The following is a 27,082-nucleotide window of genomic DNA, read 5'->3' on the forward strand; positions in this document are numbered from 1 at the left end:
CGCTTTTTGCTGGAAGTATAATGAGCAGTTAGCACTTACATACAAATGTGAAGTGTATAGGAGATCATATATTTCTTGCACTTAATTCCGTTTGACCAAAAAAAAAAAGGGCGCTGCTATTCGCAGCCCCGTATTTTCTCCCATAGCCCACTGTATTTCGGTAAATAGTTGTTGAAAATCATATATAACATTTCGGTAAATAACTGTTAAAAACAAGATCATATTTCGATAACTACATGTCGAAAATATGTTCAACATTCGGTAAACAACTGCCGAACATACATTTTCGGTAAATAGATATTTAAAAAAATATTATATTTTGGTAATTGGATGTTGAAAATGTATCTCAATTTCAGTAATTAACTGTCGAGTATAATTAAAAAATTTTAACTGGCTATGGGAGAAAATAAGGGGCTACGAATAGCAGCGCCCAAAAAATATTTCTTGCACTGTCCATCATTCTCTTGCTAATCGAACATACCCTATGGTTACGCAACGTGAACAACTTACATTCCGTAGTTGGAAGCCACGAAAACGATAACTTGGTTACAAATAATACACAGGCACAGAGAGATGAATTTGAAATTCTAATTTCCAAAAACCACTTTCGCGGGAAATTGAAAGACTTGTGCTTTTTGCTGGAAGTATAATGAGAAGTTAGAACTTACATACGAATGTGAAGTGTATAGGAGATTATATATTTTTTGCACCGTCCATCATTCTCTTGCTAATCAAACGGACCCTAAACGCTATGTGAACAACATACAATTTATAAGCAGTTTCAGCAAACCCTGTTATCCAGCCAGTAAATGTTTCTCCTCCTCTTCAAGTCTTCGCAACCACTTAAATCCTAGATCGCATCCTGCTCTTGCAGCAATTTCAAATTGTTCTCTCGCCATCTCCTCTGGATTTTGAGAAGCGTTTGCTGCATTCTTCCCTGATTTTCGGGTGGAGGAACTTCTCTTTGCACCGAGTTTAGTCAGGGCTTCTGGAACCTGAACACCTGAGAGAAAATGTAGCACAATGGAAAATAAGGGGAAAACCAGATACATGATAGTCTTGTTCATCTGAAAGATCCCCAGAAGTAGAATTTGGCAACAAAAACATTAGATCCTGTGTACTAGATGCTTGAGGTATGTACCAACCCAAAAAGCCATATCACCCAGGGCAGTCTAGAGAAGTGCTAAAACTTGGATTCCCTTTGTAATAATTTTAGCTTTGCCTTATTCAAGCTGATTACGCACAAAAAATTCTTTCTTTTCTTCTCTCCCTCACAAAAACTGGAAGTTGTCATATGTAACCTAAATTGTCCCCCTGGTGGTGAGTTCCATGTTCATGTCATACATAATCTGGAACCCACAGCGAGCAAGCCAAGGCTTTAACCATTCCTCATAATCATAACTGAGAACCTAGAAAAGTTCCATACTAAGGAAGGATTAACCTTGTAGAAGAAGGGACCCATATGCTACAGCTGCACCAGCATGTCCCTGCAAGTGTGAAGAGAATAAAATCAGACCTGTTGAAAAAAAAAACTACTCAATTTGTCACATCCTAAGACCTGCAGAAATGATGACAGACGGCAGATTTCAACTTGTGCATATGATTGGAAAGTTTTAACTCCTTGCATCTAGACTGTAGTAGAAAACTTAAGTACGTGTATGTGTTGCAAGTTTAATCTTCTCAGACTAGGTACGCATATACAGTATGCTACACGTGATGCAGCACTGGGGGGAAAGAATGAGAAAATAGATAGAAGACAAAGACAACAGGAGGAAACACAATGGGCATAAATATATACAAAGCATTCGTCAGGAATCGAATTTCTTCATAGTCACATACATGTTCTAGAAGAATTTACATTAGTCTCCCTGAAAATTCCAATTAAGTAAATACAAAATATTATGACGGAGTGAGTAATCTTACACCATGTCTGAAATCAACAGGAAGAGAAGGAAACCTTGTAAAAGTTAGCACATACTTGAAATTAGTCACACACCCGCACTCTCTATTGCTTCTGGATCTGATAGTGCTTGTGTATCTTACAAGCGGCAATAGAATGTGTAAGCATAACTGCTGTGAAACCAAAAAATGTAGGGTAGTGGAATAGATGAAATTGTGGCCCAGTTTACGTAAATATCCTCAAAGAGTCAACAAATTTGCAACAGCTGTAATATATGGGTAGTTGTAATCTGTGGGTACTTCTGAGAATAAAAACACGTGAGCCACCCGCAGAAAAAAGCCCATGCCAAATGCAGTGGTGGCTTTAACAACTACAAACGTACTTATTGATCACTGACACAGTTACTAAATCGCAAGTGCCTTAACAGAAGTATGTTAGAATTCAATAGTTTTTATAACTTTTTCAAGTGGAGAATGGTGGACTTGTCTGTAAGTGAACAGACTACTGTTCAATACAAGGGGACAGATTTTACGGAGATACCCATCCTACACTGTAGTTGTCACCTGTCAGCTGAAGGTGTCTGTAGCCAGACGTTCCCTATCAAGGAGTCTACAAGTACAAAAAACTGAAAGGCCTTTGAATCCCAAAAATTCAATGTCAAGCGACCAATGCCAATTCAATAAACAAACAGAGACAGTTTTTTAACCTTCTCTGATGCTCTGTGAAAACACCATAATGCTGATGCAACATCTTTCTTTACACAGTCACCCGTCAAATATACAGCACCTAAAAGGTAAAGAGCACCTGGATGCAACTGGAACAAAGAAATCTCCAATGACACTCAGAGATATATCTGGAAAGCATTCACAATTCATGTGAGTGTTTGGGAAACATACCTGATCAACAGCATTCTCCAAATAATAAAAAGCTTGCTGGTCTGATTGAACATAGTCATTCTATCCAAACATCACGATAAGGGATCAAAGCTTACCCATAATTGATAATGAGAAGCCATAGATTTGCACTATGAGATAGGAACTGAAACAAAATAAGTTGAAACGTCACGCATGAGGTTATCCCCAGTGGCATAATCAAAATAGGATGGTCAAAACTTGCCGCCTCATTTTTGGTTATCTGTTTAAGCGGTTGCTAAAATTAGCAATGTGAAGTCCCACAATGGTCGTTTTGAGTCCATAATGAAAAATCCATTTTTAATAGGGAGAGATAGAGATAGTTGGGAATAAATACAAAGGGGTGGGTACGTTGATAGTGATGGCCTGATGGGAGGAGAGAGAAAGGAACGAGAGAGAGTGTGGTCCCCATTAAATTTGGTTATCCAAAGAGAAAAAGTTGGTAGTTTTGCTTATCCAAAGACCAGAATTGGTTAAGGGTTTGCTACATTTGGTTATAGCATTGTGAGCCATATTTTGGACCAACATTGCGAACTTTAGAAATCTTTTAGTTTTGGTCATGCCATTGGAGACACTCTAATAAGTAATAAGCCTACCTCAACTCGCAGCCTGCAACCAAGTTCATATTGCGCTTCCGGATCACCCATATCTGCAGCTTCCACTAACAAAGCAGCCCCTCTAGTGTGTACAGAAGGTTGAGTGTGAATCATAAGCATGTCAATGAACATTAACAGGCTACAGAGATACGCAAAGTACAACTGATAGAGATAACTCTATTTTGTTCATCCACGTTCTGCAATTTATTCTGTTTTTTGAAGGGAACAAAAACCATCATACAAAACCGAAAAGTTCCTTACATGGCTTTGCTTGCCCCTGGGACATGGTATTTCATATGCAACCGGGACAACCAATATCTAGCATGGGTGTTTGTGTTATCTGCCTCCAAAGCCAACTCAAAGTTCTCCTTTGCTGCCTGCAATATTAGCAGCACAAGAAGTACCAAATATGTCCTGGTCAAAATTCTGCAATAAATCTGTACAGCGAAATAGCATTGAACAAATTACCAACAAGAGTCTAACAACTAAGCAGCAATTGATAAAAGTAAAATAAAATTAGATGTGAAACCAAGCACAAACAACCTGAAAATACCTCCACAGATCTCCACTTTAAAATGCATATCGCCAGAATTAAGTTGGTATTTATAGATTAATAACCTGATCAAATCCTTCAAAATGTTTACTGATAAGCTAAATCTCATTGTACTCTTAACTAAACCCCTAACCTACTGATAAGACCAGAGAAATTTACGAATGGAATTAACTTAAAAATTACTTATAGTTGTTTTACCATGATGAGCTGCAACATAGTAGACTTCATCCTTCACTACTAAAATTTAGTTGGATGTATCATGTTTTGCAACACAACGAAATTCACTTTGACTCATTATTATAAGTTGATTAGGAAAATTTTCTTCAACCTCCAACTATCAATGAACTATTGAAACCTGTGCCAGTTATAAACCGCAACAAAAAGAAAAACCTTCCCATCGTTTGCGTAGGTTGGTGTGTGCATGTGCAGAAATCTACGTCTCCCATGTGCCAAATAACTTAATAAATAACTTAACATGAGTCTTAGGATAATCATATACAAACAGAAATATGCCAAAACAAATGCATGACAGAAATTATATCGGGTTGCCACCAGAAACGTTATTATTCTTCTTTCATATCCATTTTACCCTTAGTAGAGGGATGAGGCGTTTATCCTTGAGTTCTGCATAATCAATGACTCTGTCAACTTCCTTCAAAGCACTCCAACCTTTGGCTATGAGCTCCATTGCCTTCTTATTTCTACTATGCATTTCCCTCTTCTGAAAAACAAAAACATAAACAACAATAGATCAAAATGAAAGCAAAAATAAAAAAAAGAAGGGTTGGCAAAACAACAAATTCGAATGACTGACCCATGGATTGAATCGTGGGTGATGATGACTAGTCTGTTTCAGAGCACCCTTCAGAAGGAATGACCTCAACATCATTTTTCGTTAGCAGAACCAAGTACAGTAGTACTCATGCCTAGAACAGCAGAACCAACAATCAGATAACCATCACAGCTGAGTAGCTGCTTTGTATTAACCCTGATTCAGTTGTTAGGTCAGCTTAATTACACAGACGAACAATATCTCGCGACAAGCTATTATGGAGTACCAGGATAGTAGATTTATGCAAGAAAATTTTCGTTCGTTGCTAGGTTCATGGAAGGTTCGATGTATGCACCCTTTTTCTGACATTTCAAGAAGCTGTTTCTGAGTTGCAAACCACATACCAAGGTTGCATTTGGAGCAACCCAACCGTTATAGGAAGATTCAACACTATAATCCACTTACAGTTTGACAATAATGTTTACTCTTGTGGCAAAAGCTTGCAGTTGCAGCATTAGTTCAGATAAGAGCACCAAAAGAATCAGCGATTCAGAATAGATCCAACACATCCATGACCATGAAATTTCACGGTCCTAAATATTAGTCACCAATATTTCGTTCTCATTGTGAAGTTTCCGTATATATTCTAGTCAAAACTTACTCTCTTCCCTTTTATAACCATCAACATCTGTTTCTCTTGTCTCGTAAGCCGTAATAATTACAAGGTGATCTCAACAACTTCTACGTCATGCCCCACAACAACTCCCCACACCAATTTCAGCTGACTATCTTTCCCTAACTATGGGTTGTGCACTTGTGCTTATTTCAATGGGTTAACATAAAACATCTCCTGAGAAACGTTTTCACAAATATGTGGCGTGCACTTCAAAGAACATGCAAAAGATTAAGGTAGCGAGAACCCAAATTTGAGCATGATTAGAACTCCCCATATCAATTTCAGCTGACTATGGTTTGTGCACGTGTGCTTATTCGCGTGTTCACACAAAACTTCTCTAATAAGCATTTCCACAAACATATGGCGTGCACTACAAAAGGACCCATAAAAGATTGAGTTAACTAGAACCCAATTTGAGTTAATTCTGCTAAACAAAGCGTAGCCATCACATTTGGAGTTTAAAGACAAGAAATCAACTCACCCAACACAACGAATGGAAAGACCATTCACTTTGTGAGAGTTTGTAATCGAATCTGACACGTACGATATTTAACGAGAGGGAGGAAAGTTCATTCCTTTTCAGTACCTTGCTTAGTCTCTTCCTTCCTCTCTCCCTCAATTAACCAGTCTTCTTCACTTACGCTCTGTTCTTCTTTGGGCACCGAGATGCATTCGATTTTACGTTGGGTAATTTGGTGAGGTTATTGATTTTCTTTTTCCTTTTTCTTTAACTGTATTTATTTGTCGGTATCACTAAGAGAATTACGAGAATAACCTTGAGGTCTTAACTTGCATAAAGAGAGCGTAATTTTTATTGGGCCAGACTTTAGACCCCGTTTCACTAACAACTTATTTCATTTTTTATTTATTTTTTTGGTTTTGTCTTTATTTAAATTTTATTTATTTATTAATTTTGCATTAATTTTTTGACTTTTTGATTCGCCTCATTAAGACGAATCGGAAAAGTAATTTTTTTTCCTTATACCCAAATATTTTGAATAAGGATCACTTTTAAGTAAAAAAAGTCAATTTTTAAATTTTTTTACTTAAAAATAGTTATTGTTCAAAATATTTGGATAAAAGTATTTTTTTTCCTTTTCCGCTCAAGAAGTCAAAAAAATTTGGCACACAGTGAACAAACGCGAAAAAAATTCAAATAAGGACAAAACCACATTTTTTTCTAAAAGTGTTAGTGGAACTCAACCGTCTAGTAGGATTGGTTTCACAAAAGTTATTCGAGGTGTGCATATGCTAGCTCTGTACATACAGATTTATTGAAAAATAGTTTTTTCTAAATAATGGTTTTTATAATGTCAAAAGTTTGAGTTTCAAAGCACTTTTTACAAATATCAATGCACTTATATAGATAATAATTAAGTGTATAATTTGATATCAATATATTTTGCGCATTAACTACTACCCCAATATAATGAAATTAGCATTTGAGTTTTTATATTCCGTTGTCAATAAGCTAAGAAAAAAAAAATAAAAAAACACAAACTTCAATGCATTTGTTATAAGCTAAGTTATCCGTTCTGCTAAGTTTTTCATATTTTTAAGTACTTATTTTCTTCTTTACGGACATTATTTTCACAAGCTGTTTTTAGCATTTTACTTATCCTTTCACTCTTCAACAGGGACATATTTGTCATTTCAGTAATCTTCCAGCACATAATTGTCAACAGTGATTAACCAAGAAACACCCGGCAACCATGGGAATTCCCCCAGAAAAAGCTTCGAAATCTGTTTGAATTCACATAGAGAGAGAGAGAGAGAGAGAGAGAGATAGAAAGAGAGGAGTGAGAGAGAATGGGAGCCACGAAGATCTGGAACGCCATGGAAATAGCAGAGGAAGCTCGAGAGAAGAACGGCGGCAGCAGCAACTCAGAGATCATCTGCTCGTCTTCTCTCACTGTCGACCACACTCTCTCTCTTCCCCAAATGACTCCTCGCATCATGTTCGTTTCACCTCTATCTCCACACACACGCAAATATCTCTACCTTATATGCATTTATACATGTATATATATGTGCGTGATCTCAATTGCAACTGTTAAACTTGATTTGTGAGCGAGTATTTGAGGCCTTTTGTATCAACTTAAAAGAACGAAGGATCTTAATTCAATACAATGTAAAGAAATTCAGAAAATTATGCGCAAACTTCAATTTCCTTGTCTGAAAAATATACGAATTTTCGGAGGCAACAAGTAGCATGGGACGTATCTATTGTCTTTTCGTTTCTGGGTAATGCAGGGTGTCCCGGGTCAGCTTGCGCGCACCTCGGTTTAATCCCTATAGCCCTCTCACAGTCTTTTCAAACGCTTGCGCTTGGGGGTGAGAGTGACCCCAAGAGGTGCTGTCAAGGGTAGTCGAACCTAAGACCTTAGAAGGAAGCAAACTCTTAAGTCCCAAGACTAGACCACCTGGCCAACCCCTTGGGATATCTATTGTCTATTACCATTCTAAAAAATGCTTTTGGCATGAACGTAGAGGCTGCCTTACACCTTTTTTATTTTTATTTTTATTTTTTATTTCTCCCTCAAACTACCCCTTTAACTATCTACTTTCAAATCCCCCCCAAAAAAAGAACTTCAAATTTCTTCTCCCCTCTTCTGTACTTTTGCATCCCAGATTTCATTACAGAATATTATCAATTCAAGCCTCTTCCCATCATTTGTATAACATGATTTATACACGCATTGCTTGTGCCTGCTCGTCTGGTATTTAGTTGCAGATAATTTACAGTCATAGAAAGGAAGTGAAAATGCTTTAAGGGTCTTGCATCAATGTTGCTTTGTTGTTTGCAAAATGGGAAATTGAGATTTGCCTTACAGTCTTAGAGGAAATTGAACTTAGTTCAAGCAAAATTATGCTACTAGTATTTGTTTAGTTTTCTCTTTTCCAATATCTCTTGATCTTGGAGAGGCTATTGGTCTTAAATGTTATTTTTTCTGAATCATCCTTTCTGTTTTGCTCTGGTTTTTCGGCGGCAAAAGCAAGTAGAAAGATGCTATAAAGACACTGGCTTATACCATGGCCAACTTGAATACTCATGTTGGAAATAATTAATACAAAATAATGGTAGAGAATAATAGGTTGTCATTTGTCAAGTATTCCTGTTATATAATATGGTGAGATAATAAAATCGTGACATATAACATTCCCAAGTATGTGGTCCCTGTTTGATGTTATATTCTTGACGTTTAACTTCCCTTTCGTCTTTCTATTTTGGTTGGTCCTAGTCCCCTCACTAAGATTGTAGTTGAATTTTGATATACAGAGAGCTCTGTAAGGATCTGTTTAAGAACTGGTCGGAATTGGACAATACACGCTTCTCCGTCGAGACTGTTTCTGGTGGCATAACCAATCTATGTGCGCATCTTCTTTATTGTATATCAGTTTTGTTAGTCTTTGAGTTTCTCCTCTTTTCTTGACTTCTTTCTGTTATGAATGAAACTCGGTCAAAAAAATGCTTAACCTGGTAGAAATATTGTCTTAATTGCTATTTTTGGTGAACCATAGTCTTCTTCAAGAATAGTATAAGGAAAAGCTTTTATGCATTGTTGCAGTACTGAAGGTCTCAATAAGGGAAAAAAATGGAAACATTGTGAATTTGACCGTTAGATTGTACGGGCCCAATACCGAATATGTCATCAATCGGGAACGGGAATTGCAGGTGAGTTTCTAAAGATTCTTGTTGATAGAAAATTTGCTTAATTTGCAGATAAGAGGATTAAATACAATATTTTTCAATTTGCATGACTTGCCCCCGTACCCATCCTTTCCCAAGTTTTAGATTTCTAATTTATGGAGGCCCAACTCTTGAACAATTACCAAACTGGTTACTGTGCTTAAGTGAAGATAACTGTGCGATAAATTAATGCACAACTACTACTGTTACAAAGGAAAAATAGGTTATACGCAGAATAGAGGCTGCCCAATAATAATTTGGAGGATATAAGCGTAACTGGGCTAGAAAATTTGCGTAGATGCTGAAAGTCTTATTAGCTTCTGTTGGAGGGTCACTCCCTGTTTCACTGGACTAAAAGATTATTTGATATTATCAGGGAAAGAACTGCATATTTGACGTCAGTGCGCTAGGTTCTAGGGTCTGATTTATTTTCCGTTAAAGTGGAAAGCCTTCCGAATGTATTTTACCCAACCCTTCCTCCCTAATTGGTTGCTCCACTACGTAATTGTGTGCCTCATTTTATTTAGGCCATTCGGTACCTCTCAGCTGCAGGATTTGGTGCCAAGTTGCTTGCAGTTTTTGGAAATGGCATGGTGCAATCATTTATAACTGCTCGTACGTTAACTCCATTAGGTAAGTTCTTCTGAAAATCTTCTTTATTGACTGAGTTCATGATGGAATTTTGTCTATAACGAATATGACATTATTATGTGGTAATGCACTGAATTTCTTGACCATTCGATGGAAAATGATCACTTGTCACACTAATAGGCGGGTGAAGATCCTCAAATTCCCTCAAAATTGGAGAGCAGCATTATATGTCAAATACTCGTTCGGGATATTAAGACCTAGGAGGTGTCGATGTAGAAGATAAGAGACTTGATATCCCAAACGATTTTTTGCAGATGGCTCCGGATAGATCTGGGGTTTTTTTCTATTCATACGGGATTTACATATACCACACTGAACATTTATGCATTTGGGAAATTGAAATCCAAACTGGAGCATAGGACCAATCTCAATCTCAAACGCTTACTATAACGGTGGAAACTGATGGAGCTATGCTATGAGGACATTGGTGAATTGTCGCCGGATATAATCTCCAGTTTCAAAGGATACAGCTTCACAATTAGCACAAAAAATGTTTGGGTTCAATTAGAGGGGCTGTTCTCTGTTTGGCTATCGTGAGGGACTTAGAATCTAATCAATCCACCTTGGGAATGGATCAGCAGAGGAATATTAGAATGGGTTATGATTTGGCACATAACCATCTTACTTTCCTTTTCCTTTCCCTTTCTCTTTGAAGAAGCTATATAGGTGATACATGGATGGCTGCTGCGTGACTTTTGTAAACAATAGGTATACACACAGATGTAAGTATACAACTTGACATGGTTTCCTGTGTATCCTCACACTTGATACGAACTATACATGATTTCAAGAAATATAGGTTTTTTTCTTGATATTTCTATTACCATTTGGGTTGTTAGTATCATTTCTTTCAGTTTCTCCTTTTTTTGTGGGGGTGTGATGAAGTTTCTTTAGTTTTGATTTATGATGCTGCTCTCCAATTTTGAGGGAATTTTGGCATATCCTCAATCCCGTTATTAGTGTGACACGTGATCATTTTGCATCCAATGGTCAAGATTTCAAAATACATGACTTTTATAAACTTGGGTGAATGATGTAGGAAAAACAAATCCTATAAATCACTTGAGAGTCTACTGAGGTCATAGTTTGGTAACTTCGAAACCCGTTGATTAATTTGCTGGAGTTTTATTGGATCAGGCTAAGTTTTGCTAAAGCCTTGTTGGGATTTTTATTGTCCTTATTTGATTTTTTTTCTTCGTGTTTGTTAGTTTCGCGACAAAAATTTGTGGATTATTGATTCGTCTCGAGAAGAGGAATCGGAAAAGTAATTTTTTTTTTTAAAACTTTTACCCAATTTTTTTTTGGAAATATCCAAGATAAAGCCCAAAAAGCTGATGAATTAATAATCCACAAAAGTTTGTCACAAAAAAAAATTGACTAAGCACAAAACAAAAAAAGGCCCAAAAATCCCAAAAAGCCCTTAGCGGAACTTAGCCAGATCTTCAAGGGTTACCCAATTGTATGGTTGTTGAAAACTGATGTCTAATATTATTTGCTTGTTATGTGTTCCATCATTTTGTGTTTCATTGTTGTTTTTGATGGGTAATCAAGGAGATTTCAGTCTCTTTGTTGAGGAAATGCGACCTAAGTACACCATGTTATGTTGATTTCTTAAGTTTCTTAGTTTACTGCTTGTGTGAATCTGGCATTGAGGTTTTAAAATAGTGAAATTTGTATGAGTTATATACTTCTCATCTGTCATTCTATTTTTGTGCATAATTGTTCGGTTAGCGAATAATCGTTACATGTTCGTATGTTCTGAAACGTTGTTCTCTTGATATTCCATCTATTAAAACATTATTGTTCATAGAGAAATTTCCTTGAAGGAATATGGAGTATTGCACCTGGTGTTGAGTCAGTGACTCAACAGGGTTTTCTATGGAAATGACAGACTTCTGAGAGTTTTGTTGACAAATGATATTGAGTTGATCGATATTTCTTTTTTGGCAGACATGAGAAGGCCAAAGCTGGCTGCTGAAATTGCAAAGCAGCTTAGCATATTCCATCAGGTGGAAATACCTGGCTCAAAGGAACCTCAGCTGTGGAATGACATTTTCAAGTTCTTTCAGAAAGGTCAGTTCCAAGAACAATGACCAAGTTCCTCTACTTAGTGATTGGTACTCAAAGTACGCATATGGTGCTTGACTAATAAAAATTTAGGCTATACATGTCAAAGTTAAGTAATAAGCTTTTACATTAACGCACTCATGCATTTCATGTCAATTCTCTCATGTTAAAGTCAATGTCAATTCCTGAGTTGCAGCATCCGCTCTTGCATTTGATGATGGTGAGAAACAAAGGAAGTATGAGACAATTTCATTTGAAGAAGTTCATACTGAAGTTATTGAGCTCAAGGTAGTCTCTCTACTCATGACTTGCTTGTAGACTATAGTTGGTCTAATTCTATTGTTTGTCTTTCCTCTTTTGAGGATAGGAAATGGGGAATATTACAAGCTTTTCCAATCCAGGTGAAGTGTCTGAGTTTGGAATATTTTTATTTATCTTTCTGGTTACATCACAGACAGTTCCTCCAACTTTGTACTTCTCCTTTTTACCTGTTGGAAGGATTTGGTTTACTCTCTGACTAAGGTAGTGCTATTTTATATGAGTTTCCTCAAGATATTTCTCTTCTGTAGTGGTGTTTCTGTCATCAACATTCACTTGTCTCATGAACTCTTGCATGTTGGGCAACATGGAAAAGTATGGTGGATGAATTCAAGTATCTTTGTTTTTATTTGGGATACTCAGGAGTTCTTTTCAGTTTGGGACTGTCATCTATTGATTTCATGTTGAGTGCTTTTTGAGTGAGGAGCTATAGATTGACCTCTGGGGAAATATATTTTGTATATGGACAGGAATTGACTGGCCGCCTTGATGCTCCCGTGGTATTTGCTCACAACGACTTACTTTCTGGAAATCTGATGCTCAATGATGAGGAGGGTATGTACGACCATAGCTTAGAATGCCTTAGATATGCGAGTTATCTAGGGACAGCCCAATAAGCCGCGATATACTTTATAGATAATTTTTCATCCAAGCTAAATAGTGGTATCTGACATGACAAACTTGTACGGATCATAAAACTCAGATATTAGTGCCAGAAATAGTATCCAGTACTCATCGTGAAGAGTGGCTGAAGAATTGTTATATCCTTTTGTTTTCTGATGATTTGCTACTATCACCTCTTCCATTCTCAGTGACCCCTACCTTTTGTGAATTGATGTCCAGAGAAGCTCTACCTCATTGATTTCGAGTATGGGTCATACAATTACAGAGGGTTTGACATTGGAAATCACTTCAATGAATATGCTGGCTATGATTGTGATTACAGCTTGTACGACATCGTCCTTTCTCCTCCTGCTCTTTCTTCTATGATAAAAAAGTGTGTAAACATGCGTTATTCATTCTTAAACTTTGTGTTCCTGTAGATATCCGACTAAAGATGAGCAGTATCATTTCTTGAGGCACTATTTAGAACCCGAAAATCCAGAAGAGGTACATGAGGTTTCAAACTTGTCCAACTGCCTCTGATTCTGCATTAATTGTGCATCTTTCATGGGGTGGGAATTATTGAAAGTAGCTTTTCTCTGAGTGCGAGATTTTCTTCAGCTGTGTTTGACGTGCATTTGACTAATAAAAATTTGAAATTCTCATTTACATATATACAACTCTCTTTAGGTACTTTTAGCAATAATTACAAAAAGGCCCTCCTTGTTGTTTTCTTGTTGAGTTTCCATTGGCTGTTATCAATTTGTCAATTAGATTATGACTTTTATGCTGTATTTGGTAGATAGGAAAAGAAGGAATGGGGAGGAAAAGTTTAAGGCTTGATAGAGAAGGAAGAAAAGAGAAAAGAAAGTGAGTTATTTTCTTCTGTTCGCATGATTAAAGTGGAGAGAAATCGAGGGAATAACTTGATGATTTTTTGAACATTAAGCAATAGATGTTGTGCTCGAATTCATTATCTTTGTACCCGAAGCGTTTACACTTGTACCTGAAATGAATATCTAAACTTTCCATCAAAAATTTCTTGTGCACAAGGGAGATTGTTTTCAGAGTAAAAGCTTTTTTGTTCTAAATTCTTTCCTTTTGTCTCTTACCTAGTCAACGAAAGAGGAGAAAATTTTCTTTCAGAAAAAATCCCCTTCTCTTCCTTTCAGTTCACTTGACATTCAGAGCCATGGGTCCCACTCGTGGACCTCCACATGGTTAGTGCTAGAGTTATGTATTCCTTCCACAGTAATTATGTTTATACTGTATTCAGGTTTTGTGGTTGTTAGTTGATACTTTAAAATATGACCGGCGGTGTCCAAGTATTCTATCGACTTTTCCAACTGGCTCTCTTACGTGAAAATGTCATAAATCCAATGCGGTCTTTCCTTTATTTCATCTAGTTTACCTTATTCGATTTCCTATTTTGAACATATGGTTTGTTCACTGGTTCAGAAAGTTGCTAATGCTGATCTTGAAGTTTTCTTTTGTGTTCATTCTGGTTTTGGAGACATCACTTGCCAGTAGGCAGCCATTAGGCTCATTTAATAAACTTTGTCATGTTAAGTTCTCTTTACCTCTCTGCCAGAGTAGACACGAGAGAGAGACACGTAATGTCACTTGTTATTTGGATTAGACTCTACTCCAACAGCTTGTCATCATGACTAACCGTTCGTGGCTAACGGATCGTCAAAACTTTCCAAGATTGATAACGGATCGTCAAAACTTTCCAAGATTATCAGTCATGCATTAAAATTTATACTGCCCAAACAATAGAGCTTCCATTTTGTTATTTGTGTCGGAAATAACATAAAATTGCATGGAAAACAAGGTTATTTTGATGCTTAAGGTTGATGATCGAACCCTATTGCATTTGTGACTGTTTAGTTCTTTGACTATCTATTCTGCATTGGGCTTTAGCACCTTAATTCAGTATAAAGCCTGCACATTGCCATGACATGCGTGTTTGTAATCTAAAGAGCCGTTTGAATGATATCAATTTGCTGTTCTTACAAATAGGTATCTGAAGAAGATCTAGAAGCTCTCTATATCGAGACAAACACTTACATGTTAGCTTCACACTTATATTGGGCTCTGTGGGCTCTAATCCAGGTACTATGTTCTTCAAGATTTGTATTCCAGCCCCATAAGCACAGTGAAAAAAGTTTAATTCAAAATTATTTTGCTCACTGTTCACAGGCAAAGATGTCTCCAATAGATTTCGATTATCTCAGTTACTTCTTTCTCCGTTACAATGAATACAAGAAACAGAAGGAGAACTGCTTCTCGCTTGCACAATCTTATCTCTCCAAATCTAGAACCGGGTGAAATACGTCTTTCTTTGAGTCCACTTGTAGAATAATCTCCTGCAGCCATTTAGGAGAGAAAGAAGGTGGAAACAATTTCGGAATATAATCGTCACTCTTGGTAGAGATATTGGCATTCTGTTGTAGTTTTGGTTGTATTCGGTTATTTGGTTAACAGTAAATTTATAACTTTGTTTCCGTTGTTGGATGACGTTCTGTTCCATTGGGGGAGTAAGATCGTATACCTAAAGGAGATTTTGGGAATAAGGAAATTTTGTTTGTTGTAATTGAGAAACTTTGCATTTGGTCAATGGTATCTTTGCTTTCCTTTAAAGCTTAATTTAAACTCGTCTACTATTCTTCTCATTTCACCACATAATGCCACATTGTACTTACAATTTTCAAGAGATTGGTCGAGTGAGAGTGTTACAGTTTTGGTTCTCATGGCCAGCTAAAAAAAATTCTAAGGTCACTGGAAGTATGCCCGATTGTTAACTTCGGGACCTCGAAATTAGCCGAGGTTCAATAAGTTCTAATGTTGCCATTTGTCATTGGCTGATGTTGGAAGAGCTTATTTGGGCTGTAACTCCTTTGAGAGAGTTCACTTTTGGGAATCTTGTAAAATTGTAGGGGAGAGAGATCTCCACGTAATGTTTGGTTCACCAACATAATCCATCAGACAGCTTAAGATTGTGTCTAGACCAATCTTAAGGAATGTGGAAAGAATTTTGAACCATTTTCAAAATTTCCCATAGATTTTCTTTTTTCTTATACGAAAATACACCCTTTGTCAAGAAAAAAGCAGACAGAAGAAAAATATAGTGAACTAAATGTTGTAAGTTTGCAGGTTCTAATGAGATCCGGTGCATTAGTGCGGGTATGATCGCAACCGTAAGTTTGTAGGATAGAAACTTGTTTCATTGAACAAAATATAAATTCATTTTCTTCCTGATTGCCCGGACACCGACCACATGGGTTCCAATTCTGCAACAACGGCAATGCGGGGCCCATTTCGCGTCCCGCATGAAAAATCCGAGCCGTTCAATAATTTAAAAAAAAAACTAAGTGGGCTTGTGAAAAATCAGCTCAATCCGATATGTGGAGGTGCTCGATCCAATCTTCATACTACTTTTCATTCGGATTTCAGGATCTTGCAATCGGACGGTATTGGCAAATGGCATCACGTTGAGCCATGTCACATACTAATGTAAGAACGTTTGAAATACATTTCAATTTAAAACCTAACATCAGATCAACTTTACTTCTATTAATTGAAAGCGAATGATTCTGAACATCTTTGCGTAGGGTTATGGACAACAGGAAAACCAACTCCTGTAAATAATACTTGTCCGACAATACAAATCTTGTATTTCTACGGATACACATAGGGTAAGCAAATTAATTTACTGATTCAAGAAAAGAAAAATTCATTAATAAATATAAATAATTTCCACATAAAATTTATGTAACGATAAATTTGAAACGATATCGAAAAATTCAACGATATCGGAACATAGTACCGTGTGATCACTACTGAAAACGGGACGCTGACCTGTACCAGTTTGATACTAACTTTGCCTAACTATACTCATAACCACAACAAAACGTACGTGAAAGCAAACAAGTCGATCCGGAAGTCCCTCTCTTCTCTCTACCATGCAATGCCCGTACTCTTTTTCTATCCCCATAAGTACCCTCCGCAGGCCCACTAACAAAGAGCTAAGTTTGTTAATAATAGAAGAAGCCTATGGCAGGTTCTATTCCTTGTTCATCCTTGAACAAAATGATCAACAAAGAAGAAGAGAGGGATCATGAAAGCATAAAAAAGGTTGAGAGAAGCTACCAAAGATATAGAGAGATAATCTCGACCCTTCCGAAGGAGAAAGGCTGGATAGCTGAGAACATGTGCCTCTACGAGGGCTTCTGGTACCAACCCATGCATGGCTTGGCAGGCGTCATGTTTGCCCAGGAACATTTCCAGGCTCGTCCTGACGACGTTTTCTTGATCTCGGCACCTAAATCTGGCTCGACGTGGCTCAAAGCCCTGATTTTCGCCGTCATGAAGAGAACTTGCTACGCCAGTACTGCTCATCCTCTTCTCACCACCAACCCCCATGATTGCGTCCCTTTCTTCGAGTTTGAGCTTTTTAAGAAACCTCCAGTTGCGGATGTTGACGGCTTACCCTCTCCTCGCATATTCGCAACCCACATCCCTTACACGTCGTTGCCTAAGTCTGTTCTGGATTCTGGTTGTAAGATTGTCTATGTTTGTCGGGATCCTAAAGACGTGCTGATATCGATGTGGTATTTCTGGCCAAGGTGAGATCCAAGGAGCTTCCACCCCTCTCTTTGGAAGAGGCAGTTGATTTGTTTTCTAGAGGGATTTTTGGATTTGGACCGTTCTGGGATCATGTGCAAGGGTATTGGAAGGCTAGCCTGGAGTGTCCCGAGAGAATTTTCTTCATAACTTATGAGCAAATGAAGAGAGACACGTTTGTGAAGGTGAAAAGATTGGCAGAGTTTTTGGGACAACCTTTCTCGATGGAAGAGGAGGGGGAGCGGGTTGTGGAGGAAATTATAGAACTTTGCAGTTTCGGTAAGTTGAGGAACTTGGATGTGAACAAAAATGGTTCACGCAATCCAGATTTCAAGAATGATGCGTTCTTTAGAAAAGGTGAAGTTGGTGATTGGAAGAAGCATCTAACTCCTCAAATGGTCGAGAGGCTAGACCAGATTACCAATGAAAAATTACCTGGCATATTTTGACTAGTACTAGTAGTATTAATAGTATATGATTGTACATTGCTATGGCAAGCGATAAGCGAGAATCTCTTGTTCTCGTGGTGGTTGTTGTTGTTTGTGTGATATAGTAAGCGAGAATCTTTCGTTCTTGCTGCTGTTTGCGTGATGTCTCTCCCGATAATAAGCGAGGAATTTCTTGTTCGATCTCGAGGTCGTTGTTAGCGATACCTCTCCCTATGGTAAGTGAGAATATCTTGTTCTCGTGGTGGAATTGTTAGGGATCTCTCTTTCCCCATAATAAGTGGGAATCTGTTGTTCTTGGGGTGGTTGTTTGTATTTATTCCTATCATATTATGAATGTAATAATTGATTTGCAGGAAGAAATTTACGATTAACGTTTTATACTTTGAGTTTGCCAGGCAAAATTTGTAATTCGAAATTTTCTTTTGTTAAATCAAAATCGAATTTCTAATCTTGGCATGTGCTTGAAAAGATCGTTTAATTTAATTTTGATCGGCACAACTCAGTCGATGAATTATGGTATTGTGATTTTAATTTGATTTTCTCTTAACAAACACCAAAGTCATTCCCAACATTGTATGTCACTATTGTCGCAAATGTCATTATTATTATTATTGTTATTATTATTATTTGGATAATTCATGTATCCAGACAAGCTTATTCGTGGCGCACATCGACTATTTGACATACGAGCCCACCCAAACCAATTCTACCAGTATGATTTAGATTCCAATCTTTTATCAAAAAAATAATCGTTATGTGCAATTGCTGAAAATTGAATCACTTTTAATTCTTACGTTTATAATTCCCAGTTATATTTAAGCTTCAGGGACTGAAGAAATGGGAGTGAGGGCCTAAGCAATTAGGATATGAATCCACCAACAGCAACAACTCGCTTTGGTGGCGGTCCAGATGTGGGTGGTTTTCGGGTGGTAGCGGCAGTGTCTGTTTTGAGGTGGCCGGCGCACGTAGGTTGTGGTGGTGGTGGTGACTGTTTCAGGATTAGGGTAGTTTTGGGCTTGACCTATTTGGGTGTTGGGGCTTTACCCTTTTAGGTGTTTTGGGTTCGGCCCACTGGGTGCATGGATTGGAGAGAATAATTTTAGTCCAAAAGAGGTTTTTTTTTTTCTTAGCAAAAAGAATTTTATTAATCTTTATAAAAAATTACAAAGATTGAATGGAACAAGAGCACACCAGCATATGGCACCCAAGACCGAAGGAAGACGGCAAAATGCCAACGAAAGTAGCAAGAAAAGCCAGAGGAAAACCTAAAAGAAAACACCCAAAAAAAAAACTAATAACAGGTGTAGGCTCCATAGGCCAAGCTCATTTTTTGTTGGCACTTTCATGACAAAAACTCACATTTACATGTATTACTTTATATCGGAATTTTCATTTATTTATTAATCATTTCTAGAATGTCTGTACTAGGCTGTGGAATGGAATCACATGAGTGTATTTATTTTTTGAGTGTTATAGTTGTTAGTCATGTGAAAGGGTGCCTGGATATTTTGGTAAAAGAGGATTTTGCTCAAGCAAAATGGGCGCTGCTGCATTCTTTTATACTTACCCATAAATATCGACCTATTAGTTAAAAAAACACAGCCAGCATTAAAATAAAAAGGTAGAGCTTATATTCTCTGTCTCCCATCACTTTGGCGGCTAGGATTTGTGCATCTTGAAGATTATTGAAGGTCTATGGATACCTTGTGTTAAAAGATCATTTTCGAGGGGTTTTCTACGTCAACAATCAATCTCTAAGTTAGGTCCTTTCATGGATTTCGAAAGGCAATTCGTTTGGAAGGCTTGAGGATTTAAAATGCGGCGATCATGCAGAGGTATAATGAACGTGAATTCAGCAAGTAGATTTTAGGATTCGTGGTGAGGATACACGAATATTGAGTAAGACTTCTTGTGTAATCGTATAATATTTTTAGTGCATGATTCATTCCCGTGATTTTTACCCGTATTGGGGTTTTCCACGTACACCTTGTGCCTTGTTTGATTGTTTTTCGATTGGTTGCTTTCCGTTGTGCTATTGGTGTAGTTATTGATTGTGGATTAATTATTGAGAGAGATCGATACATAGCCAATCTATAAACCTAGGCAAGTTAGGGTTTTTCAATTGGTATCATAGTCAAGAAGTCATGGGTTCGAGTCGCGGAGCGTTATCGTGAGGGAGAGATTGTTGGGTCCGGAGTTCCCCATAGATTTGGTTACATAATGCCACTCCATTCGACCGCTCTAAAAACAGACTTGCGGGTGGGATGTCGAATGACATAAAAAACTTAATTAAAACCCTTCTTACAATCAATTGGTTTTACGAGAGATGGTGGAAAGCGATCCGACAAACGGAAACACCGAAGGCTAACCTAGTAACCTCACATCCAAAAAACAAACAAAACCAAAGCAGACCGAATCAACCGAGAAACCAAAAGACAGCAAACTACCAACACCTTACAAGTCAGAAAAAGGTTTTTTCTGACCCCAATTCAATTATCACGCCCGTTCATTTTTTGAACTAATCGAGAGCATTAGGAAGGACAAAAATCAAGTTGATCGCATATCCTTTGATATGATTTTGGAACACATTTGTACTGCAAAAAATGGTTGAAGTGGGTTTTGATTTAGTGTATCAGATATTCGGTCCAGTGTATCAAATATTCAGTCCTGCAAAAAAGAAAAGAAAAGAAAAAACAGAAATTTTCGGAAGCAAACTTCCGACTAACACATCGGGAATTTAACTTCCGAACAAGATTTGGAACTCAACGTAATAAAGTATTTTTTTTTTTTTCGTAATCGAGGAACAACCTTGCAGCCGAGTCACTATTGGACCCGACTGCGCAATCCAAACCTTGGGAGAGACTAGCACAGCAACCCACCGCCATGGCCCCCCACTTAAATCATGGTTTGCTTCCAGGGGAAATCGAACCCTTCTATGTTGCAAGTGCAGGTTCGACCTTTATCATGTTGACAACCCACGGGTGGGTAATAAAGTATCTTCTTGTTGGGGGCAAAATATTTAGGTGGATTTTTGGAGAAGGACAAGGTGAATTTTGGGTGATACACCGACTGGTGTGTATGAGGCCTAGGGAAGACAAGATAAGTAGTAATTTTTTTAAGAGAGAGAGAGAGGATAGCACGAGAGAGACTAAAAGGAAGGGACTGTTTTACTCTGTTTTTTGGTTTTTTCTTCACCTACATAACAGGCGTACAAGTGTGCCTTATATATAAGGCTTATACATTACAGAATAATAAAAGCCATACATGGGAGTCATGCTCCTTAAGTTATTACACAACATGGTGCACCATACTGCACATTATTTCCCTTAGACACATCTCTGCCATTCAGTGGCACATTATTCAAGACACAATTACAAATTACTTACTCCCCTCGTCTTAGCCTAGTTTGACTTGTACGAAATTTAAAAAAACATTACGATTAGATTGACTTTTGATTAATTTTCCATTTTACTCTCTCAGAAAATAGTATTGGCTGGAATACTAAAATTTTGTTAAAAAAAATAATTGAACCCACCAAATCCAAAAGTACTCTCCTATCATGTCTAGAGAGATGGAGCCAAATCAATTTCTTGCCCGTCCTTTACTCCATTTCCTTTCAAACCATGTTTAAAATTCAAATTTGGGAGGGAGAAAATTTCTCCTTAAATGTAAAAGAAAATGAGGTGTAAAATGGTAAAATTAACATCCAAAAATGGAAAATTTTGAAACAAGCGTATCATTTTGGGACATTCCAAAAATGAATAAGCGCGGAACAAAGTGGGATGGATGGAGTATTTTCTAATAAAGGAAAGAAAAAACAGCTAGCAAGACATAGAAAACTACAACTCATGATTCTTGCTGTGAATTTTTGGCAAATTAATTAATGATGATAGTGCTGTTCAGGAAGATAATCGGAGAAAGAGGTTGATTTGAGGATGGTGGCCGGCTCTCGGAGGAAGAGGTTGTCTGGGAGGATCGAAGAGGTTGATTTTGAGGATGATGCCTCTATGTCTTTAGAATTTTAAATTTGAGATTTGGCAGGTGTGGTTTGTTCTATATATTGGTCTTCGGCTTTGTCGGTTGTTTCCTTTTTTTTTTTTTTTTTTTGGTTTGTTCTTTTGGCTCTAGGTAGGTTGTTACGGTTGTAGGTTGTTGGGTCGTTTTAGCAGGTGTGTGCTTCTAAATTATTTTTATTTTTTGTGGGTAATTTAGTTGGCTCTTTGCTTTCCTTTGGATTTGGTTCTCGGGTGGCGTATGCCGATAGCCTAGATTACATGTTTTTTTATAGGGTTTAAGTATCGATCAACTACAATTGAAAAATAACCATTAAAATTGTTGAATATTAGATGGGCCCAATTGAATCGATATGGTATTGAACTTTCTAGTACTATATAAATGAAATGTGCGGGTCTTTCGAATTTTTCACACAGCCGAGGTAGCACTTTCTTCTAAATCCATATCTCCTGATCAGAGCCAAGTTTGTTAAAAGAAGCCTATGGCAGCCTCTATTCCTTGTTCACCCTTGAACAAAATTAACAAAGAAGAGAGCGATCATGAAAGCATAAAAATGGTTGAGAGAAGCTACCAGAGATATAGAGAGATAATCTCGACCCTTCCACAGGAGAAAGGTTGGATAGCTGAGAATATGTGCCTGTACGAGGGCTTCTGGTACCAACCCATGCATGGCTTGGCAGGCGTCATGTTTGCTCAGGAACATTTCCAGGCTCGTCCCGACGATGTTTTCTTGATCTCAACACCTAAATCGGGCGCCACATGGCTCAAAGCCATAATTTTTGCCATCATGAAGAGAACTTGCTACACCAATTCTACGCATCCTCTTCTTACCACTAACCCACACGATTGTGTTCCTTTCTTCGAGTTTGAGCTTTTTCAGAAACATCCAGTTGCGGATGTTGACAACTTACCCTCTCCGCCCATATTGCAACCCACATTCCTTACTCGTCGTTGCCTAAGCCTATTCTAGATTCTTGTTGTAAAATAGTCTATGTTTATCCGGATCCGAAAGACGTGTTAATATCGATGTGGTATTTTCTGGCCAAGGCGAGATCCAAGGAGCTTCCACCCCTCTCTTTGGAGGAGGCAGTTGATTTGTTTTCTAGAGGGATTTTTGGATTTGGACCATTCTGGGATCCCGTGCAAGGGTATTGGAAGGCTAGCCTGGAGTATCCCGAGAGAAGTTTCTTCATAATTTATGAGGAAATGAAGAGAGACACGTTTGTGGAGCTGAAAAGATTGGCAGAGTTTTTGGGGCAACCTTTCTCGATGGAAGAGGAGAGGGAGCACGTTGTGGAGGAAATTATAGAACTTTGCAGTTTCGGTAAGTTGAAGAACTTGGAGGTGAATAAAAATGGTTCACGCAATCGACATTTCAAGAACGACGCGTTCTTTAGAAAAGGTGAAGTTGGTGATTGGAGGAACCATCTAACTCCTCAAATGGTCGAGAGGCTACACCAGATTACCAATGAAAAATTACCTGGCCTGTTTTGACTAGTGGTACTTGTCATATTACTAGTATATGATATGTTGCTATGGCTAGTGATAAGCGAGAATCTCTTGTTCTCGCGTTTGTTGTTACTTGTTAGTGATATCTCTCCCTAGAATGATCTCACCCTATAATAAGCGGAAACTCTTGTTCTTGTTGTTGTTTGTGTGATATCTCTCCTCAAAATAAGCAAGAATCTCTTGCTCTCTATAATAAGCGAGAATCTCTTGTTCTTGCTGTTGTACGTTTGTGTGATATCTCTCCCTCTAATCAGTGAGAATGTCTAGTTTTCGTGGTGGAATTCTTATGGATATCTCTCTCCACGTAATAAGTGGGAATCTATTGTTCTTGGGGTGGTTGTTTGTATTATTCCTAGCATATTGTGAATGTACGTAATTGATTTTCCAGATGAAATTTACGATTAACGTTTTGTACTTCGAGTTTGACGGCACTACAAAGAATAATACATTTGCCGGCGCTTGAATAATGCCGTTAAAGACCCGTTAAACGCCGCCAAATATTCACCGGTGTTTTATACCAAACGTCGGGGACGTGGCCGTCGGCTTATATTTCCGGCGCTTAAGAACGCCGGGGTAGAAGTTCTGCCGGCGTTTTTAAAAACGCCGTCTAAAAGGTTCAGCCGTTAACATTCAGCGTCCGTCCGTTACAGTGACATCATTATGACGTAGTACGCCAACGTTTTTTGTCAAAAACACCGGAATCAAGTTTTAAAAAAGCCCACAAAATCTGGGCCGAAAATCCATTATTTAGCCCAGCAAATTAGAACTCCCTTATTTAGCCCAACAAATTCCCATTTTAAAATCTAGGCCCAAAATCCATTATTTAGCCCAGCAAATTCCCATTTTCAAATGTTTGAACCAAAAAAAAATTTAAAAACCAAACTTCAACTTCCACAACTAACATCCAGAGGCCATAAATATCAACTGCTACCCGAAATCATAGTGTTTCCAAACAGGAGTGTCAGCAGGAAGTCTCATTTTTCTGTCATTAGTTCGGCTAGCTGCATGCCATTTCATCAATGAAGCTGTTTCAGATGTCATGAACAATCTTTGAAGGCTTGGAATCAACGGGAAGTATCTAACAATCTTGTGTGGGATCTTTTTTTGCTTCTTCTTAGCTTCAATCTCCTCTTTCTCAAACTGTTTGTATCTAGGATGATGACACACTATGCAATTATCCCTATCAGCGGTATCTTTCCAATACAATGAACAATCTTTTGGACATGCATCTACCTTGTGGTAATCGAGACCCAAGTCCTTAAGGAGAACTCTAGTTGCGTAAAAGGACTTGGGTAATGTGTCACCCTCAGGGAAGGCCTCCTTCAATAGCTCAAGCAACATTGTGAAAGACTTGTCAGTCCAACCAGAAAGGGTCTTTATATGAAGAAGCCGAACAATGAATGAGAAGGTTGAAAACTTTGAACACCCTAGATACAACTCTCTTTCAGCTTCCTTCAACAAACTAAAGAATTTTTTTGTTTTCTCATCTGGACCGTAGTTACTACTCGAACCTGTCGTGTCATCTGTAGGAGGAACAAATGGGGGAATTCCAAAGGCATCATAAAGCAGTTCATGCATATCATCACCCTCGTATGAGTCACTCTGCCCTTTATCCTCAGTACGAGCTACAGGAGATGACACAAATTCGCCATGAAAGATCCAACACGTGTAACTAGGTAGAAACCCATCTATCATTAAATGTTCACCTAGTACCTCCTTTTTTACTAATTTGACATTCCTGCACTTCTTACACGGACACATGATTTCATTTGAATTAGGATTGATTCCACATGCATACTTTACAAAATCCTTCACTCCTTGAATGTATGCTGGATGCAACCTAGGAAGACTTATCCACCCTTTATCCATTTGTGTTTGTCAACTGTTTTTTTTTTTTTCACATGAAAAAACAAGCATCACAGTATCAAACAACTTGACTTCAAATCACACAAAAATAAACAAACAAATAAAAAATGTGGACTGACTCCTCCAAAAATCGATCTCATACTCAAAAAATAAAACAAGTCAAACATTTGAATCATGAAAAGCTAAGGTTTAATCCAAAATCTACCCCCGTACATTGTTCAACCAGGTGTCTCCAAACCCTGGTTCTCAACTACCACTGCAACAAAGAAAGTTCAAACAATGAACATAATCGATCAAGAACTCACCAGGAAATGGTCGACTGGGAAGCTCTATACCTGTGGCGCTTCAAACTTTCCAAATGAACGAGAAGCAAAAGCTTTGGTCTCTGAACTTGTTAAAGCATCCAACTCAAAATATTTTGGTAAATTGGCTTGAAAAAGAAAGGCGCGTGCCACATTAAGAAGGTAACCATGTTTTCTTTCTGCGACTCCATTTTGTTGTGGGGTAGATACACAACTTGACTGATGAATAATCCCCTTTTCTGAAAAATAGTTTACCATGTTAAATTCTTGCCCATTATCAGTCCGAATTATCTTAACCTTTGAAGAGAATTGGGTCTCGACAAGTTGTACAAAGGATTTCAAAAGGCCTTGTGTTTCTGATTTGTAACGCATCAAATAGACCCATGTACAACGAGTGTAGTCATCTACAATGGTTAAGAAATACTTAGCCCCACACAAAGAAGGAGTTCGATAACCACCCCAAATGTCCATGTGCAATAACTCAAAAGGTGAGACGGATGAAGTTGTACTGGAAGAAAATGGGATTCTTTTTTGTTTGGCTAAAGGACAGACTAAGCACTCATCAAAATCAGAGGAATCAATATCTGAGATGTTTTTAGAAAGAAGTTCTAAACGGCTTTTAGATAAATGCCCGAGTCGGCGATGCCACAATTGAGAAGAGGATAGTTCGACTACCTGACAACTAGCTCCCCTTGAGGTTGAAAAATAGTAAAGGCCATCCTGCATAGTCCCCTTCCCAATCATCTTTCCCGAGCATTGGTCCTGAATGACACAAGAATTTGAAGAGAAAGTAAGCACACAACATGAAATTTGCGAAAGCTTACTGACAGAGATTAAATTGAAGCGGAAAGCGGGAACACATATGACATTAGTTAAAATCAAGTGAGGAGAAAATTCAATTGACCCAATATGTGTGACAGATGCTACAGTTCCATTCGGCAAGGTGACTGTTCGTCCCTTCACCGGTAGCAATGAGGTCAAATGAGTTGGAGAACAAATCATATGATCAGTAGCTCCACTGTCAAGAATCCATGGAGTGTGATCAAGTGATGATGAAAGGCAAAGTTTTCCATCTGAGAGGGCTGACATTGTAGATGTGTAACCACAATGAATAAGAGAGGATGAAATCTCTTTTGAGTTTGCCATGACTGATGCTTTAAGAAAAGAATTGTGAAGTAAAGACCAAGTATAAGTAAGACAGGAACTATTATAGAAAAACAGAACCTAGCAGCATTATTGTCCCACCAGAATAACGTGGGGCTATAAAGATCAAAATCTGGATGGATTTTGGTCTTGAGCAGGTCACAATCAATCTAGTATTTTCTGCCTTCCGAGCGAAAAGGCAGTGTAGATTTCTACAAGGGATAAACCTCACAAAGGCGACGACGTCGTCGAAGATGGCTTGATAATGTCTAGGAACTCTCTAGTGTTGATTCCACCGGACTAGACCAGAAATTACAGTCACCAAGATCGATGCCCCTTTGATACCATGTAATTTGCGAGCATTTATCTCCTTCTCACCGTGCTTTCACAACTTTTATTTCCCTTGAAATAGAACCTCAGAATTTTCTGCAGGCC

At 38.0% G+C, this 27,082-nt stretch overlaps 5 protein-coding genes across 10 annotated transcripts; 3 read left to right on the forward strand and 2 right to left on the reverse strand.

Moving 5' to 3' along the window:
- Positions 1-569: 569 nt before the first annotated feature.
- On the reverse strand, positions 570-6,131 carry LOC131334794 (uncharacterized). Of its 4 annotated transcripts, none has more exons than XM_058370054.1 (9): positions 5,995-6,131; positions 4,775-4,948; positions 4,550-4,681; positions 3,669-3,784; positions 3,408-3,489; positions 2,797-2,856; positions 2,607-2,714; positions 1,442-1,487; positions 570-1,003 (listed from the first exon to the last, which is right to left on the reverse strand). In XM_058370054.1, exons 2-9 carry the CDS (start codon positions 4,847-4,849, stop codon positions 795-797), a joined length of 828 nt encoding a protein of 275 aa, XP_058226037.1. In that variant the 5' UTR covers positions 4,850-4,948; positions 5,995-6,131; the 3' UTR covers positions 570-794. The 4 variants fall into 4 exon arrangements, with proteins under 4 accessions (XP_058226037.1, XP_058226028.1, XP_058226042.1 ...); XM_058370045.1 differs by having other exon boundaries at positions 4,775-4,886; positions 5,995-6,121; XM_058370059.1 differs by having other exon boundaries at positions 4,775-4,879; positions 5,949-6,068.
- A 995-nt stretch (positions 6,132-7,126) lies between these two features.
- LOC131334810 (probable ethanolamine kinase) lies at positions 7,127-15,393 on the forward strand. Of its 3 annotated transcripts, XR_009202292.1 has the most exons (12): positions 7,127-7,366; positions 8,689-8,780; positions 8,978-9,084; positions 9,627-9,732; positions 11,701-11,823; positions 12,014-12,105; positions 12,606-12,690; positions 12,979-13,084; positions 13,179-13,245; positions 13,541-13,608; positions 14,761-14,853; positions 14,941-15,079. XR_009202292.1 is itself a non-coding variant. In XM_058370077.1 (11 exons), exons 1-11 carry the CDS (start codon positions 7,218-7,220, stop codon positions 15,067-15,069), a joined length of 1,149 nt encoding a protein of 382 aa, XP_058226060.1. In that variant the 5' UTR covers positions 7,130-7,217; the 3' UTR covers positions 15,070-15,393. The 3 variants fall into 3 exon arrangements, 2 of the variants coding, with proteins under 2 accessions (XP_058226069.1, XP_058226060.1); XM_058370077.1 differs by lacking the exon at positions 13,541-13,608 and having other exon boundaries at positions 7,130-7,366; positions 14,941-15,393; XM_058370086.1 differs by lacking the exons at positions 8,978-9,084; positions 13,541-13,608 and having other exon boundaries at positions 7,128-7,366; positions 9,646-9,732; positions 14,941-15,393.
- Positions 15,394-16,794: 1,401 nt separating this feature from the next.
- Positions 16,795-17,813, forward strand: LOC131327638 (cytosolic sulfotransferase 15-like). Its single transcript, XM_058360786.1, has 2 exons — positions 16,795-17,313; positions 17,367-17,813. The coding sequence occupies exons 1-2, from the start codon at positions 16,795-16,797 to the stop codon at positions 17,811-17,813; spliced, it is 966 nt and encodes a 321-aa protein (XP_058216769.1).
- A 4,495-nt stretch (positions 17,814-22,308) lies between these two features.
- Positions 22,309-22,797, forward strand: LOC131327645 (cytosolic sulfotransferase 15-like). The gene has a single exon (XM_058360791.1). The coding sequence runs from the start codon at positions 22,309-22,311 to the stop codon at positions 22,795-22,797; it is 489 nt and encodes a 162-aa protein (XP_058216774.1).
- Positions 22,798-24,263: 1,466 nt separating this feature from the next.
- LOC131327649 (uncharacterized) lies at positions 24,264-25,595 on the reverse strand. The gene is made up of 2 exons (XM_058360797.1): positions 25,508-25,595; positions 24,264-25,218 (listed from the first exon to the last, which is right to left on the reverse strand). The coding sequence occupies exon 2, from the start codon at positions 25,203-25,205 to the stop codon at positions 24,264-24,266; it is 942 nt and encodes a 313-aa protein (XP_058216780.1). The 5' UTR covers positions 25,206-25,218; positions 25,508-25,595.
- Between the last annotated feature and the right edge of the window lie 1,487 nt (positions 25,596-27,082).

Source organism: Rhododendron vialii, chromosome 1a, assembly GCF_030253575.1.
Source record: "Rhododendron vialii isolate Sample 1 chromosome 1a, ASM3025357v1".
Classification (NCBI taxonomy): domain Eukaryota; kingdom Viridiplantae; phylum Streptophyta; class Magnoliopsida; order Ericales; family Ericaceae; genus Rhododendron; species Rhododendron vialii.